At 38.1% G+C, this 17,988-nt stretch overlaps 1 protein-coding gene across 2 annotated transcripts in view; it reads left to right on the plus strand.

Annotated features, from left to right (window-relative positions):
• The first annotated feature begins 4,981 nt into the window (after positions 1–4,981).
• LOC117414993 (cadherin-like and PC-esterase domain-containing protein 1) overlaps positions 4,982–17,988 on the plus strand; it is an 85,457-nt gene continuing 72,450 nt past the window's right edge. The window contains exons 1-2 of one of the 2 annotated variants that reach the window (XM_059027202.1): positions 4,982–5,502; positions 16,475–16,661. In XM_059027202.1, the coding sequence (XP_058883185.1) occupies positions 5,224–5,502; positions 16,475–16,661 (466 nt within the window). In that variant the 5' untranslated portion in view covers positions 4,982–5,223. The remainder of the gene's footprint in view (positions 5,503–16,474; positions 16,662–17,988) is intronic. The other variant, XM_034024893.3, reaches the window with a different exon arrangement.

Raw genomic sequence — 17,988 nt, forward strand, 5'->3', positions numbered from 1 at the left:
TGAAACTGAATTAGTTTATGGAGGATTTTTAAATTAAAAATAATAATAATAATTATAATTACAAAAAATGCTTACCTGTAGGGGGCATATGAGTATAAAAAAAATAAATAAAAAAAAACATATGCAACCAAATTCAAAGCCTACCAGAGTAAAGTATGTGTTTGTGTTAGTTTGGTATCTTATTCTTCATATTAAACACTAAAATATAACTAATATTATTTAATGCATATTGCTATGAATGCATATATTAAATATCAGTCCACTGGGAGAATATCTGGAGCATTATGCGTAAGTCACTCAAATGTTCAGACCTCCCAAACCCACTGTGGGTGTATTCCACCATATCACATACATCATCACAGAAGCCATTTGCATTGAATGGCAGACATACATTTCCTAATATTTAGTGGGACCTCTGGTTCTGTTTAGTCCCTTTTTTTCATAGGCTTCATGTTATGGAGGCCACATCTAGTTCAGCCTTCTGTACATTTCAGCCATCTGGTTACCCCTGTCACCCCAGTTGTTTCACATAGAGTTTACTGCATACCCATGCATCTCTTACTTCCTTCACAACCTGTTCTGGGTTCATCACCATGACACATTGTGATTGGGCAGATCTCTATGGAAACTTACTATGGTCCTTCCAGTAAGCCTACTATAGGCCTGCTTTGGAGTTATTGTGTATAAGCTATTCAGCATCAAGTCTGAAAAGACAAAGTCTGGTGTAGGCTAGTACTTACATCATATGCGTATTACCTATATAGTACCCAGTCGTGGCATTAATACACTTAAAAGTTAGAAAGGAGAGGATCAATGCTCACCAAGCTGCTACAATTATTAACTAATTATTCCATAATTGCATCCATTGAAGGAAGTGAATCAGCAACAACAACATGACTTGGCCATTCATTCTCCACTCATTTCATTTCATTTTCACCACTGTGTGAACAGTATCAATTTGTCCTAATTCTGTCCCCACTCTGGTCCTGATATTTGTGCTACGTTTGATATAATGTCTGGGGTCCCTCAACCTGTGCTTATTACTTTCAGAATATGGTACTCTGGCCTATTATTTCTGTATGGATGCACATACCAAATTCTTTTTTACCCTCACCCTCACCCTCACACTGACCTTAACCCTAACACTAAACCTGTCAGTATCTCTTATTTGTCCCATTATTTTTCTGCTGTTATTTTTCTACTGTCACATTTCCTATTTATATTCGATTAATTCAGTGCACCACACTCTGTTTGGGAAATTGTAATGTTAAACTTGGAAAATTAAACCCAAAAGTCAATTTGGCAGATTTTTTAAAAACATTTTTAGCCAATATAACAATAACATTGCACAAGCGAGTATAAAATAATGTGTGTTATGTTTTTTTTTTTTTTGTAATAATAATAATAATAATAACTTTCTCTACAGGATCATGTAGGCTAGTATATGTAAGTATTGACAGTATTTATAAAAAAGACATACATGACATACACGAACATGCATATAATTAAGACCAGTAATAATTGCGGCAGTGTTTCACAATTAGATTGTAGTTTACATTAAAATATAATCTCTTGTTCTATGTGTACACACCTTATCCAAAAATAGTTTCCTCTTGCCTGCCCATACATGTCACTCTGATATGCAAATGGCTATGTTCTTGATGCAATAGGTTATGCGTGGCATCAAGCCCTGTTCTCGCACAGACAGCAAGAAAAGTTTTTCTTAAACAAATACATTTTATAGAGAACACCTACAGAGCTGGTGATATCTTTAACAAGATCAAACCTATATATAACGTTGCCTTTCTAGAGCTGCACATATTATATCCACGAGTCAAAACTAAAACTACAGTTTAATAATTACACAGGATAAAAAAAGAACAACAGTAATTAACAATGTGCTATTTTTTTTTTTAAATACCAGCTATAAATCATTTTCTTAGTTGTGTTTTCTATAGTTAAAAAAAGACGTAGTTTTTAGAATTTCGAATCTCTGTGTGCTCAAACTATAGGTTCCCTTTCAATTCGAAGACAACCACTAACGACATTATGTATAAGACGGTATGGTAAGACCTCTGTTGAGCTGAGCATGTTGATAGAAAATAACTTCTCGAGTCGAATCGAGTCGATTGTATTTCCCTTACATTCGTGCTGAAAACTGGCTCACCGACTGACCGAGCCTTTCGCCTTTCTGTCTCAGCGGCCTCCTTGCTTGCGTGGTAGGCCGCTCTTTGTTATCTGTCTGTCATGTGTGAGCGACTGCCTGTGCAGTCTATTTCTTTCTTGAGAGTACACAGTTCCTCCACGGGGCTAGGCCTTGCCGCATCCTCGCTGTTGAGTGACTCTTCCAGCCGTGCTGTCCTCCACAGGGCTAGGCCTTGCCGCTTCCCCACTGTCGAGTAGACACACGGTGCTTGGTGCCCACTGCTACAGAGCTAGTGCAAGAGCGCACGGTGCTGCACGGTACTCGGTGCACGTAATGGTGCTCGGTGCACACAGTGATCGGCCGATTGCGACAGCGTCAGTGCACGAGCTCACGGAGCTGCACGGTACACGGTGCTGCACGGTACATGGTGCACATAGTGCTTACGGTAACTGGTGTGCACAGTGCTCGGTACGCACGGAACACACAGTGCTAGGTGCTGACCGCTACACTAGTGTACGGGCATACGGTGCTGCATGGTATGCGGTGCGCATGGTGCTCGGTGCGCACAGTATTCGGTGCCCTCCGCTACAGTGCTAGTGAATGAACGCACGGCGCCACACTATTACTCAGTGCTTGAGCACCGTTACAACCAGTGCAATCGGTGTTCGTTGCACAGTCGATGCAGAACACCAAACTCATGCCAGGCAAGTCGGGGTTCCACTCCTGCATGGCCTGCAATACAAATATCCCGCAGGAGGATAAGCATACCCTCTGTGCGCGGTGCTTGGGCATCCAACATGCCTTTGTTGGATGCCCCAGGTGAAGGAAAATAGGTTGGAGAGGGCCACAAAGGCGAGTTCTGCGTCCTCAGTGGCCGGACCGTCGGCGGCTCTTGGATCCCCAAAGCCCCTCCTCTGTGACCTGTCCCAGGATACCCTGCTGGACATCCCCGATGTGCAGGCCCCCCATAGTCGCTCCCCATCTCCGCAGGCGAGAAGGGTGAAGCGTTCGAGGCAGGCGAGGGACATTATGGACCACAAAGCCCAGATGGCCCAGGTCCTGGAGCTCTTGGCCAAACAGGCACCTGTGGCCCCGGCTGCAGTCCCAGCTCCGTTGCAGACCCAATTGCCATACCCCCCTCTTCCAGGGGAGATCAGGGTGGATGGGAAGAGGCATCCCAGCTGGGGCAAGAGGACGCGCTTTCTATAGCTCCTCTGACATGCAGGTAGGAGGGGAGCTCGAACCCCCTGCTGAGTAAGAACCTGGCTTCGAGGTTATCCTCGGAAGCCAGTGCTCCCCTGTTGTCTAGCTCAGTTTCGGCACTGATGGGACGCACTGCAGCTTTCCTGAAGGTCCCCTGGACACCAGCGGCAGAACCACACCAGTCCGTCTTCCGGACGCAGGTGATAGCTGCACGCCCTCAAAAGTTCCAGGCCTTCCCGGACTTCATGCTGCAAATCTCCGGTGTCCAAGCGCAAGCTCTTTGCCGGTGTTGATTGTGGCTCATAGGAAGCTGTGGCTGTCACAAGCCAGAGTTCCTGACATGGATAAGGCCATGCTGTTAGCCGCGCCTATATTCCTGGGACATACTTTGGGCCAGCCGTGGAGGAGATCTTGCAGAGATCCCACCGGGAACGCGAGGCATTCCAGCAGATGGCCGCGTTGCTCTCTCCCCTCACTCCCGCATGGGGCGGACTGTCATCAAGACACAGCGCCACTGGGTGACCTAAGGCATCGCCTACAGGGCACACCAGCAGCAAACAACCAGGCCCACCCAGTAGGCAGAGGGAATGCAGGACGTGGCCAGCCCACACACCAGCTTCCCAGGAGGCGTTTCCAGGGCCAATGCCCCAGACAGCCACCCCATACATTATCCTATACATAATATTGTTGATGGTCATCTTCGAATTGAAAGGGAACGTTAGGTTACTTACCGTAACCCTGGTTCCCTGAAAGAGAAGACGACCACCAACCGCGAGGTCGCATCGGTCGCCCTCTTGGGTTTGATGGAAAAAGAGAAATGGCTTCCTGAGGATGACGTTTTAATCCCTCGGTGGGCGGAACTGAGTGCATCATCCCAGGAAGTGGACTATCGGCAGCTCTGGGCAGGCATATCCCATACATAATGTCGTTGGTGGTCGTCTTCTCTTTCAGGGAACCCAGCAAACTTCTTAAGTGCATGTACTGCCAGTTTAGCAACATATACCGTAGAATCACTTTCTTGGAGCACAACAGCAGCGTTTTCCTCCTCATCAGACTCTGACTGTCACAGCACTGAGAGGAAGTAGCTGTTTACATTATAGGGATTAATTCAAACCAGGTGGATCGGCGGGTTTTGCACATTTAGAGTCTACACATTTGGATTTCACAAGACAGAGGGACACATTCATCGCCATCTATGAATAAAAAACTAAATATAAGCATATTATTCTGATAAAAGATACGTTTTTTTCTACTTTGTTGGACACTTAAAAGTAATGGATCCACGCAAACTGTTCCTGTCAAATCCACGTTGGGAAGGCGTGTGGTTAGCCGGAGTTATGAGGCAGGGTTGCTCAGGGTGGTTTTAATCAGCAACCCATCAGAGTCTCGTTACTCTGAAGTCGAAAAAAAAAAAAAAAAAAAAAAACTTTTTTTCCTGCTCAGCCAGGTTACAGACTGGTATGGTATAATTACTATTGTAATAAACTGTGTCGCAGATGGATACAACTGATTTCGCCAGTGGATTTATTTTGGCAAGCTGAACAGAGTTGAACAGAGTTATATATATATATATATATATATATATATATATATATATATATATATATATATATATATATATATATATATATATATATGATTTCTTAAAACAAAGAAATAAACCACGATCATATACGCTTGTACTACAAGGCGTATATTCAGAATTAAAATATTACAGTATGTCTGGCTACAAAAATACAACTGGTGTTTTGGCAGCTTAAGGTATTTCGTCTCTTCAAAGTTTATTTTCAAAATGCCAGTTCACAGAAAATAATAATGACTCCCTTTTGAATATTGGGTCTATACTGTATATTTTTAATTGGATACAGAAGTGGATGAATGTGTGTGTGTGTGTCTTATTTCCTGCTTCTGGAGTTTTGAAAGCGGTGGAAATGTTTTTTCTTCGGCTCCTGGTGTGTCGCCGTCGCTGTTCACGTCCCGTGCTACTTTTAGTGGTAGCAATCTGTCTTTATCAAACAAGGGGACGGTTTAAATCGACCACTGGTAACAGTAACGGGTCAGCGGAGACACCAGAGGGCCGATTGAACGAAATACTCCCAAGAAACCAACAGAGTCTATTTGCTTTGCTGGATGCTTTACAGAACGCAACAGACGTGAGTATGCAATGTCTGCCAATTTATACATATAGTATATATACTGGAACTTATTCTAGTGACTGCAGAGAAACGTATTCTAGTGACTACAGGCTACTTGACCACATCATAAGTTGAGCATTTTAAGGAATACAAAGTATAACCGTTTGTATTTTATTTAATTTCAAGCCCACACTATTTGGTCACATAGTTGTTTTGGAATGTGGTGAGGTGAGGGCATGAGAGAAATTAATTTGAACACAGTTGTTATTCCACAAATGCTGCAAAACGTTAATTAGCAAGATCCTGATTTTGCTGATTAATATGAACTTGAGCCAAATCACACAACTCATTACTTGACGTATGTTAAATGGTGCATGCTTTCAGAATACAGCTCCAGGGCTATTTCTGCACTAATACGCTTTAAAATAGGTTTATAAAACACATATTGCTTTGATGTTATCAGCTATGTTTTGAAACAACGAGTCACAGAAATGGTCAGACAGAGTTAAAAAAAAAAAAACAACGTGTTCAGGAAACGAGCATCAGTGTCTAATTAAGTGCCATTTATTGAGGAAGAAGTTAACCCTGGGCAATGCTACACCACTACTGTGCAAAATGTAATTGCTAGTCACTGGGTTCAAGAAACCATGTGCACTAAGTTACTTATTGTAACATCAACTGTTCTCACAGGTGATAATGGCTTTAAAAAAAGTGTTGTCAAGGTGCTGTCATACCACACAATGTCAATGTACCTGGCTGTACAGTTGGTTTGTAACAAACTTGAATGTGATGTGCAAGTGGGTGCCACTTGTCAATTAATGTGGAACTCATTACTTTGAGAATTAAGAAACGTTGGGACACTTGCCCTTTGAGGTCAAAATTTAAATTCATCAAGGTCAAGGTATTTATTTCATGTAACAAACCTAATATGATGACAGTATCCAAAAGTATGCTGTCCCTATCACAAGGAAACCTAAAAGGTAATTTTACTTCAATATGGCAGTCGTAGTGAGAGGTTAATGTCTAAGTTACTGATACATACATCCTGCAGTGTTTATTTATAACTATGCAAGTATATGAAATCGGTACCTCAGTGCCTATGAGGTTTCCCAGTGCTGGGGCTACAGCTTTGTAAAAATACTGCCATAAAAGAGTCCATTTTATTTGGACAATGATGCCCATAACCACACTTGACTGCACTACATCTGGAAACCAAAAAAGCTACACAACCGCAATATGGTCTCTCTGTTAGGTTACAGGTACTGCTTCATTTTGTCAGTGTCCATAACACTGAAAATATAAGTTGGTTTATGAAATGTGAACGGTTAAATACACAAAGGAAAGCATAAACTCATCTTTGATACGTAATAAAACATTCATGTCAAGTTTTAAGGATCGTGGTGAAGGTTATGAGGTTAAGCTCACAACAGCTATTTTACATGCATGGTACCAGCTGTTCACAGTATGGTCCAGGTATTCCCAATGGTCAGCAGTGACAGGAAAATCCTCAGAATTAATTTTTCATAGCACTGCTTGTACAGTGAATCCTTATAAAAGATATATATGCAGTCCATCGCTTTAAAAGCTTTGCTCTTCTTTTAATCCATCTGTTAATAAGGTTTACTGCAGCTGTCACTGACAAGTATATTCAGGAGGTTTCCCTAAAAAGTAGCATGTTTGAGGGCCATGCAGTAATCAGAGATTGCACTTCAGACAGGAATACATATCTGCTCACTGATGTTTTTTCCAAGATAAATTAGTGATAACAATGTTTTGAGTTGCAACCATCTGTGTGTTTTAGGGCATGATCACATTTATTCTCATAGCCATAGTGCAAGCACTATACTCTCTAAACTTTCTTTTATGCATATTGATTTTATTTTGGAATTTGAGGTTTAATTTGACCATACAATGTCATCATATGTTACCTACCGTACCCAGATTGCACCACTGGATGGCTATTTAATTCGGTAAGGTTTAAAGCTAGACAGTGCTGACATTACTAGCTCTTAAAGAGATAACCTAGTATAAAGTCAAATAACCCATAAAAATAATTACAAATGATTGGATTGTAACCATGTTCCCTAATTTATCTTAATATGTCACATTCCAAGCGCCTGCTTTTTTTTTCTCCACACAGTATAACATTATCCAGATTATTTATTGACTGTATGAAATGAACATTTCTTATATCATGAATTTGAAGTGATTCCCCCGGCTCACTACAATACAATAAAACATTTTGACCCCCGAGGGTTCCACAACCTGCCACTGTATCACTCTTTGTCAGTTCCTGCTCTTGCTATTTACTATCATAAATTTAAAGGGAATATTTATAACTCTTGTAAATTAATAAAAAAGAAGTTTACCATCAGTGCGTGATACATTACTCTGATGCATTGCACTGCTTTTTGGAAACAGTTTGAACATTAAAACAATAATACATTACAAAGGAAACATATTTCAGCCTCAGAACTTGGAAGACTGGGCAGGACCAACACAAATCAGCTCTGATGTATTACCCACACCATAGAGTTCAACATAAAACTAGTTGTAAGTAGTTGTACTACTAGTTGTAGTCTCTATAGCCTACATATTAAAAAGAAGTATAGTCTTATGAGTTTTTATATTCTTTAATACATTAAAATGCTTCCCGACCAAGTCAAAACTGCCGAGATGTGGCACTAAAACAATGTGAAACTTCTTGTAAACTATAGCACACTCAGTCTCTATAGTCTATATGATTTATCTGTATGATTTTCAATACTGCAAATAGTAATTTATTTTAAAAGAAAATATTCATAGAGTAAACCACTTGAAGAAACACGATATATAAGGTCCTAGACCACAATGTAGTTTACAAATAAATTGAGGAACAAAAAACGCTATAACCTAATATAATAAAAATAAAATCTACTTGCATGTCTAGCTAATAATCTGCATAATAATGACCTTAAAATGACACAATATATCAAATAAAAATTACTACATCAAAATTCAATTACAAATAAAAACTATTATATTACTGCTTGTATTTTTTTTATCAAACTGGATGTGTTCTTGCAGAGCTCTGCATGTCACTCTGGTCTGGACGAAACATGCTTTGCTCTGAGAAGAACAGCTTTTCAAGGGACCTTTTTTTGTGGACCAGGAAATTACATCAGAAGAAAAACTGCAGTTTACTGCAGTTTGTTATGCATGGTAAAGAAAACTAGGTTGTCTGTATGCAAGGGAGATATATAATGATTTTCATGTGCAAACGGCAAGCAAAAGACTAAGCATTACTTGCAAGAAAAGGTGAAACGTGCACAAAACATAGATAAGCACAACAAAAGTAAACTTTCATACCTATCAATATTAACTTTAATGTAAAATACTGAAAATTGCACAGCCCCCTAGGTCATTTTTATGTGCAGTATAGTTTGTGTAAAATATGTATCAATGACATTACTTTAATTTAAACATTTAAGTATTATTAAATAAGAATCTTCAAAGAGAGCACACAGTTCTACATTCTTTCTTCATGCTAGAAAACTAGTTAGGCTTCATCGATTTAGTGTGCTATACCTTTCTTCGTCAGTATTGTATAATAACATTAAGGTAATATTTAGTTACATTTTCTGCAACTACAGTTTATTTATTTAGCAGATGCCTTTATCCAAGGCGACTTACAGAGACTAGGATGTGTGAACTATGCATCAGCTGCAGAGTCACTTACAATTACGTCTCACCCGAAAGACAGAGCACAAGGAGGTTAAGTGACTTGCTCAGGGTCACACAATGAGTCAGTGGCTGAGGTGGGATTTGAACCGGGGACCTCCTGGTTACAAGCCCCTTTCTTAAACCACTGGACTACACAGTAAGTAGCAGATACTCAGTGCGAGCTATTAATGAAACAAAATGTACAAGTCAACAGTATGCAGCTCAATATGCAGCTCAAATGGCTGCTGTGGTCTGTTTTGTAAGCGTAAACATATCCCTTCTCCATGGCTAAAAAAACAACCATCATTAGTATTTTTTTTTTTAAATACACAATTAAGATACAATTTTCATACCTTATGATACGAGCTCAGAAAATCACACTTCACAGAGACCAAGAAAATAATGACAAGTACTGGTGCTACAAAGCCCATTTTTGTTAAGTAGCTTTTCCAAGCCGATTAAAAAATATTACCGGTACCAGTAAAACATACAATATAATGCTCTTTTTAAAGTCAACTTGTATTTGTGTTACAGATGGTACTCCTGACTCGGGGAAAGCACACAATATGTTACCGTACTGTACTACTCGGGTCTACAAAACTTCACTTTGCAAGCAATAGTAGCGCAATGGACAAAACCCTGGCAGTGAACTATGCATCAGCTGCAGAGTCACCTACAATTACGTCTCACCCGAAAGACGGAGCACAAGGAGGTTAAGTGACTTGCTCAGGGTCACACAATGAGTCAGTGGCTGAGGTGGGATTTGAACCAGGGACCTCCTGATTACAAGCCCTTTTCTTTAACCACTGGACCACACAGCCTCCTAAGTACAGTACAATCGATTCTTTGTCAGCTTATCTGTCCTTTGGCTTTCATGGATATTATCCCATAAAGTCACATGATAGAAGAGGAAATTATGTTTGCTCAGTCACAAATTCGACACTGTTTTCATTAAAAAAGTATTTACACAGCAGCTTTACTGCTTTTCTTTTCTGTGGGTTACAATTTAGAAAACAATCCTATATTGCATGTGCCACAAAAGCTAGACATGAGAGATATGTGTGCAAAATCTGCCTTCTTTATTGCCTTTTGGTTATTTCTGAAAATATATAAAACATCAGTGTGTTTTGCCAGTTTTATAGTATTAAGATGTTTTTTTGTCCCCCATTGCAGAAAAATCGGGAGCAATCTACGACGTGAACATACTTGTTTTTAGAAATGATTAAAGATTTTAAATTTAACAGTAACGTTTAGCAGAATTAGTATATTTAAAAATGATTAAGTCTTGATCCTTCTACAACCTTGGCTACAGTCAGGGCCGGATTAAAGGACATGGGGGCCCTACGCTAACTCATATTTTGGGAGCCTTATGCATTATTATGGTGAATGGTGTTATTGGCATATTGGTTAATCTGGTCCTGAGTTGGGGAAAGAGAGTGTGAGCGAGCCAATTGTATATAGAGCGGGGGAGCGGAATGGGGTAGTTGCTGGACCGGAGCGTGGAGCAGACATTTCCAGCCCACTCTTTCACAGCACAATTGTATTTTTCTTAAATACATTTTCGGCCATGGAGTTTGCACAAAAAATCAAAAAAAGAGGGGGACAAATACAGATACAGTCGCTGTACTGTATTTTCCGTCATGCATGTGCACGCACCATTCATTTTCCAGTTTCAAAACTAAATTAGGCACTTATATGTTTTGCAGACTTGAGAATTGCATTTTTTAAAAAAGGTTTTATATTCAATGTGATTGGAGTTGCACTTTATAATTCATTATGGAGGGAAAAATATATATTCTCCCCATTGTGGAGCTGCCATATAAAAATGTGAGAAACGTCATCAGTGTGGCCATCTGTCTGTGGTTTTTACATAGCCTGTATTGTTTTTATACAGTTCTACAGTTATGCACCAATACAGCACTGTGAAAACAGTTTATATTTTCTGCACTCTTAAGGATAGTTCATACACTACAGGGTGGTCCGTCAGCCCCGTTGAGACTCACTGATATGTGTTTGTGGGTTGCTTTGAGCTCCCTATGAGGTACTTGTATTTCAGAGTAAAAATACTTGTATTTGTTTGTGAACGTCTGTCTGAAAGGAAAAATACCAAAACAAGTGAACACCCTTATAAAAGGTTCCCATAGTAAAAGCATGGCAACAACATAAAGCAAATTGAAAGCCCAGAGCAGGGGTGCAGATTTGATTTTAAATTATTTATATATTTTTTTATTCCTTAGCAACCATAGATGATAGTTTCTCATTGTGTCTAGACTAGTCACATGACCCACCTACACATATACATACACAGGAGATAAGGTTTGTATCGTGTGGGATTGTGAGGTGGGCTTGATTAGGACAGGTTTGATCATTTAGCATCAGTAGGCTCTCTGGTGCTAAACTTTCAAAAGAGTTTAGCACCAATTTTCAAAACAAGTTGCACCCCTGTCAGAGAGGTATGGTAAAGCATATAAAAAAAACATGGCAACCCATTATAAATTATGTATGGTAAATGCATAGTATTGCCATGGGAAAAGTAGTTGTAATTGTTCCTGTTGTACCATTAAATGGTAGTGACATGCAAGAGCACTCTATGTGAAAATAAGATTTTCTCTCACAGGGAAATTCTGAACACATATTCGTTGTAGACTATAATAGGGATGTCCAGCACAGTTTTTGTCAAAGTTTGACTCCCAGTCCATTGAATTAAGTGTAAATAAAACAAAACTGTAAACAGCTATGCGAGTGTTAGAAATACTAGGAGGACAAGAAGAGTGTACTATAAGGTTATGTAACGTAATCCCTTTTGTTCAGATTGGATTGAGATTTATTCCTGTTGTATGATCCAGTTGAACACATTCCAGGATCTAACTCAGATAAGACCACAAGAAGCATATAGGAAACAGACTTTTTAAGTTTTTTTGACAGCCTAAGTTTGCAAAGTTTGTTCATTTTAACACTAGATACATTGTGATATTAATCAGGATTTACATATAACAACATTGCATACGAGAAGTTTCACAGAAGTCTATAATAATATATTCATATCTTGTACATGCAAGTCATTTTATTCTTGGATACAGCTTTAACAGAAAGCCACAACCTGTGACAGAGGAGGAAACTTCTGTGCATACTGCTGAGTTTAATTTGTCTCTGTCTTTCTACAACAACATTAAGAAAAATGTGCAGTGTGTTATTTTTAGAAAACATCGTCAGATCTCAATCCGTTAGGATGTATTTTGCAGGACTGAAATGCGAAACAGATTACCCCACACCCATGCCATGGATATAGTCCAGAAGTAAACAGTGCATATTAAGAGATAAATGACTGAGACAAAGTGTGTGCTACATTTAAAAAAAGTTTAGCTTTTTTGACAAGGTAAAGGAGAACAGGAAGATGAGCAGTAAAAAAATGTTATGCATAATAAAATCTGTTTTCCTTTGTTTAAAAAACTGCACAGGCTAAGAGCTTGTTTAAATACACTTCCTGTGGCAGGATGCATAGTGCAAGGAGAGACAGAGAGAAGAGATGTCTTTGAGATTGGAGGTTTATTTATAGCATACTAAATGGCTGAGAATTCGAGCCTCTTCAGGATTTAATAACATTTAATTGCCCAGATCATGTTAAGAGAATAACTATGCATAATTGCAATAGACTAATAGCACAAATGGACAAATATTTAATAAACTTTCTACTTTAAAATATGTATGCAGTAAAATAGCTCATTATTACGTGTTACACTTCAGTATGACCACAAATAAATAAATAAATAAATAAATACTATTACCACACGATACTGTGAAACACCCACACAGCACTAATTACTCCAAGTGCCACACTCTACTGAAGGTTGCTTGTTTATCAAATTGTTTTTCTTATTAATACTCTATTAGCAACCCTTACTTCTGAGCTACAAGTGAAATGAATACAATGAACACAGTGTGCAGGCCCAAAGGCAATAAACAAATATAAACAAATATCAACACATACCAAACTAATGTAAAGTAACAAATGTACACATAAAGCTTACTTTCAACTGACTGGACAGTCTTATTATAGAAATTCATAGCCTAAGCTCAAGTGCAATTTCCTTAGACACAATGTTTTTTTTTTCTTTCTATTAATTACCAAATCAGCTGCAAATTACCAATTGCAAAAGTTATCTAAACATATATTTAAATAAAACCACCACATTTACTGTATCACACCTCAGATCACAGATGCATACTTTATATTTGCAGGGTTATACCATCTAAACAAACACCTTGGGTGACTTTTCCCAATGATCTTGGTCATGACCTTCAATCTAAAATGGCTGTCATATTGGTCATGTGTTTGTTTAGATTTTTTGAAGATGGCTTAACATTTGGTACATGACTGTATCATATGATTCTCTCAGTCAAGTTACCATTATCACGACAGAATCCGCAGAGGCAGCCAAATCCCTGTGTAACAATAAATGTGTTCTTGTTCTTTTTTTTTTTTTTATACTAGAGAACATTTTACAGTGATTTGAAAAAAAAAAGCTTAAATAGTTAGCTTTATTAATATGTCCCTACATGGGCAGAAAAAAACAGTTGTATGTTCAACTTCAATCAATATACCCTCTTCAGTCTGAGTTATCCCAGCATTTATATTGAAAATGGTCCAAATTTGCCTTCTGTTTGGTGTAGTGAAAATTCCCCCATTCCTTCTGCAGTTTAATTGCACCTACATTACTTGCACCAAAGTTGTTTTCTTATTAGTTGTTTAACTTTTAGAACTTTTAATTCCTTTCTAAAAACAATTGATGGAAATGGGGCCCAAAAACATACAGCAGTCTCTTTATTGATCTTCATCCTGTCACCCTAAAACCAGCTCGATCTCACACCTCTTTTCATTGGGTTTTTATTGTTTCAAGTTATGTTTATAAAGCAATCAATGAATAATACCTGGTGTAAAACACCAAGATAAATTGAGTTACAGTAAATATGCTTGCTAATTACATATTCCATTTCCATGCAATCCTGTTTTTGTTTGGTAGAACTACCAGTGGGACTAGATTGCATTCCGCTTTTATTTTTTATAGAGATATCTTAGAATGTTTTTTTTTCTATTTACATATCATTATCACTGTAAGTAACATTATATAACCATGGCTGGTATTTATTTTTGATACAGTGCATTTTTCTTTCCGAGTCTCGAGTCTGAGAGCTGGAGCCAGAAGGAATTGTTGTTTTGGGATTTTGATGTGGTGTGTTACACACATGGCAACATTTATTTATACTTAGAAAATTGTACCAAGTCATACCAAGTACTGCAGTCATGCACAAACATGTGTTTTAGTTTTAATAAAGAAAATACAACAGTAGCAGGGAATATTATTAAAACAAGCAAAAAGTAAATGCAATTTTAAAGCAGAAAATGTCTTGTTTACTGCATTTCTTAAATGATTAACTTGTTACTAAAGTACTTCCTTTCAGGAAAACTGGCTTGGGCTTAATATACTGATACATTAGCAAGAATGCAGACTATAAAGTGCAGTAGTCTGTATGTTTTTATGGATCATGCTTGTGTTTTAGCTTTTGTATTGGCTTTAAATATCATTAAGTGAGAATAGAAAACATTTGGCTTAGATCAAACTTTGTTTCATACTTCTTCAAAGGAATTAACAGAAAGCCGTGTGCAAAGTTTGTGGGCGATGAAATAGAAATTAGGCCTAATGAAATTATGTTGAATGCTGATTTTTATTTAAGAACTGACTTTTCCTCGTCATTGGAATAATAATTGAAATGTTGTCTGTATGAAATTATTCCATATTGTGTTTGTTACCACTAAAATATAGTTTCAACAGCATTAGTCCTGTAGGGTGTTTTCTACAAGCTAAGCATATTTTGCTCACCAAAGTTATTGTCAATCCTGCCATTGGAGAGGTGAACTAGAATGTGATAATCACTGTTGCAGCAGTATTCCGTCAGCAGAAGATTCTCTGAACTGTGTCAGTATGCTCACTGAACTGCCAGGCTGGAGGGGTCATGACATGTTTTGTAAGCATCCGGATTTAGGAATGTCATAGTAGTAGTCACGGATATAGAAATATCTTAACTAACGCATTGTCTAAATTGCTGTTCTATAAATGTGAGCCATTGAAATATATAAATAACATAAAGTGTAAACAAATTAGCTGCCTTCACATGCCACAAGTACACAGGAATGATCACACAGCGCACGCATAGTTCAGGATGATATAGACTCTGTTATTCAAAAGAGTGAGATTACATAGAGGGTTGTGATTCCATTACTGTTCTGACATACTTAATATGCTTTCAATGTAATCTGGTTGCTTGCCTTTCTTTATATAAATTACTATCTAGAAAGTGTCAAGAATCATGAAATGAAATCCAGAATTTACTTATTGAGTACATTTGGAGTATTATATTTCAGCATATTGGTTATGTTACACATATCAATATTTAGAGTCTGGTTGGAATATACCATGAATGTGCACTGAGTGACAGAATCCAATAAAATGAAGTGTGCCATCCGTACACAGAGAAGAATGTTACATTAGTTCCTGAATTGCAACTTTTGTCGGCCGTTGATACGATATACTGCAGTACTTGAATGGTTCACTCACATAAAGTTTGCAATAGATGTACTCTGTTATCAACCCTCCTTCTTCCGCACAACCTCCCACAAGAAGGGGTTGTGCTGTAATGTTTGTTTAACCTTCAGAAACGGATCCAGAGAGAAATCAGCAATAAATGTTTCCAATTCCAGTTTGCTTTTTCAATGCTCCTGCCAGTGTGGATAGCAACAGACATCATGACCCCGTAAAACTTGTACAGGGAACATGAAAGGAAATTATTCTATGGTGGGAACAAGATATTGAGTTGCAAGTGGTTCATCTGAGGAAAGGGCAAATCACCTACCCCTTAAACAGCCAATGTGATGGCGTTTCAAGCAGACCAAATAGTATGACCTATTTAGTCATTCATATATCTCTGGCCATTGACTTTCATTGAGATTTCAACTTCTGTTATGCTGCAATAACGTATAGTTTTGATGAACAAACTTCACAGTGGGTCAGTCTATTGACAGCATAGCAACAGCAGCCTGTTGCCAAGCCAATTTGGTTGAAGTCAGTCTCAGAGTGGAAGCAGAACATAGCTGACTGTTTCTTTTAATACAATCCAGGACCTTTGACAAGGAAAGACAGCTAAGACGTGGATTATAAAAACATCCGACTTCCTAGATTCCATCCACTTAGAACACTCTCTTAACAATCTTGGTTTTTTTCTCCTCTACCAGGTTGAATATTTTCACAGTACGCAGGCTGGAGTCCTGAAGAAAGCAGTTCTGTTACCTGGGCAGCACTCGGCGAGTGAAACAGAGATCCAGCTCTATCGGCGTGTCTTTGCACAGCACGGGTATTTGGTCAGTGTGTCAAGATTTGCTGAGAAGGGCCACATCTTCAAACAAGAAACCAATGAGCAAAGTAAGAAAATAAAGGTTTTACTGGGTGTGGATTATAACTAGAATGGTATATCTTTGTATTGCAAATTAATATGAAAAAAACAAGCAAGCAGTCAACATACTTCCATTAAAATGAAAAGGAGACTGTTTATAAGGCTCTTTGCATTAATAAGAAAATCATAGTGTGTAAAGAATCTTCGAAATGGCTTGGTTTTCTGAATGGATTCCTATAATATAATGTACACTGACTGAAATCGATTTTCTATGGCAATCCACCACCACCACCACCACCACTGTACTAATAGAACAATACTGTTGTTATTGGGTATTTGATGCTCAGAACAGTAACTTAATACGAGTTCTAACTACTGATGTTAACTGGACCTTACCTCTGCTTGCCTAAAGCTATGTTGGTATAAATATATGTATGGCCTGTGACGTGAAACATCAGAGTTCACTGGATTTCTTGTATTGGAGAAATGTAACCTCTTTGCCACAAGTCACAATCTAAAAATGTAATAAAAGCATTTGCAATGTAACTTTTCAGATTCCAAAGTGATATGTGCTGCTGTATAGCATGTGTCTACACATACATAATTAGCACTGTGTTATGTTCACACATATGTTGATTTTTAGAAGGGGAATCAGCTTATTTTCAAACATGAGTTTAGAATTTAACAGACAGCTTGTGTTCTCGTCGTACAGGTAGTGATGTCATAGGCTCTGCCCTTCAGTTTTTCATAAATTAGCGTTCTTCTAATATCTGGCAGTGCCTAATATAATCAACTTTGCCAGAAGAGGATTTTCTAACAACACAAAGATTTATTTATTTATTTTATACCAATCTATGATTTTAGATCAAGAGAGACCTGAGAGTCCTGGTTAGGTTGTGAACGTTATATTTTTCTCATCAGGTACTGAACTCAAGAAAATGCATACTGTATATCTGATTCCTCCATGAATAGTAATTGAAATATTTGGTTCTCCAGCTGTGCTTCAATCAGTTACAATATACAATATTACTATTGCTGTTTACCAGGCCATATTTAGAAACAATTCCAGCGTCTTCAGAAATGATTTGTTCTCAGCTTTACCCACTTAGGCCAGACATTTATTCTCCAGATGTATTACCTTCTGACTATGGTTTATTATTTCGGCTCCTTGTTTGTCTTAATTAGCAGCATAGTTCTTGTAAGTCATGTTTACAGCTCTATAGAGAGAATTGCCCATTTATTTTATGGTTCATGTAAATTAACCAATTAGTGAAGTTGCAGATCTAGAAAAAATATATAACATTATCCTTCCTGAATTGTAACTATCTTAATAAAAAGTTAGTTCTACGTATTCAT

This window comes from Acipenser ruthenus, chromosome 7 (assembly GCF_902713425.1).
Source record: "Acipenser ruthenus chromosome 7, fAciRut3.2 maternal haplotype, whole genome shotgun sequence".
NCBI lineage: Eukaryota > Metazoa > Chordata > Actinopteri > Acipenseriformes > Acipenseridae > Acipenser > Acipenser ruthenus.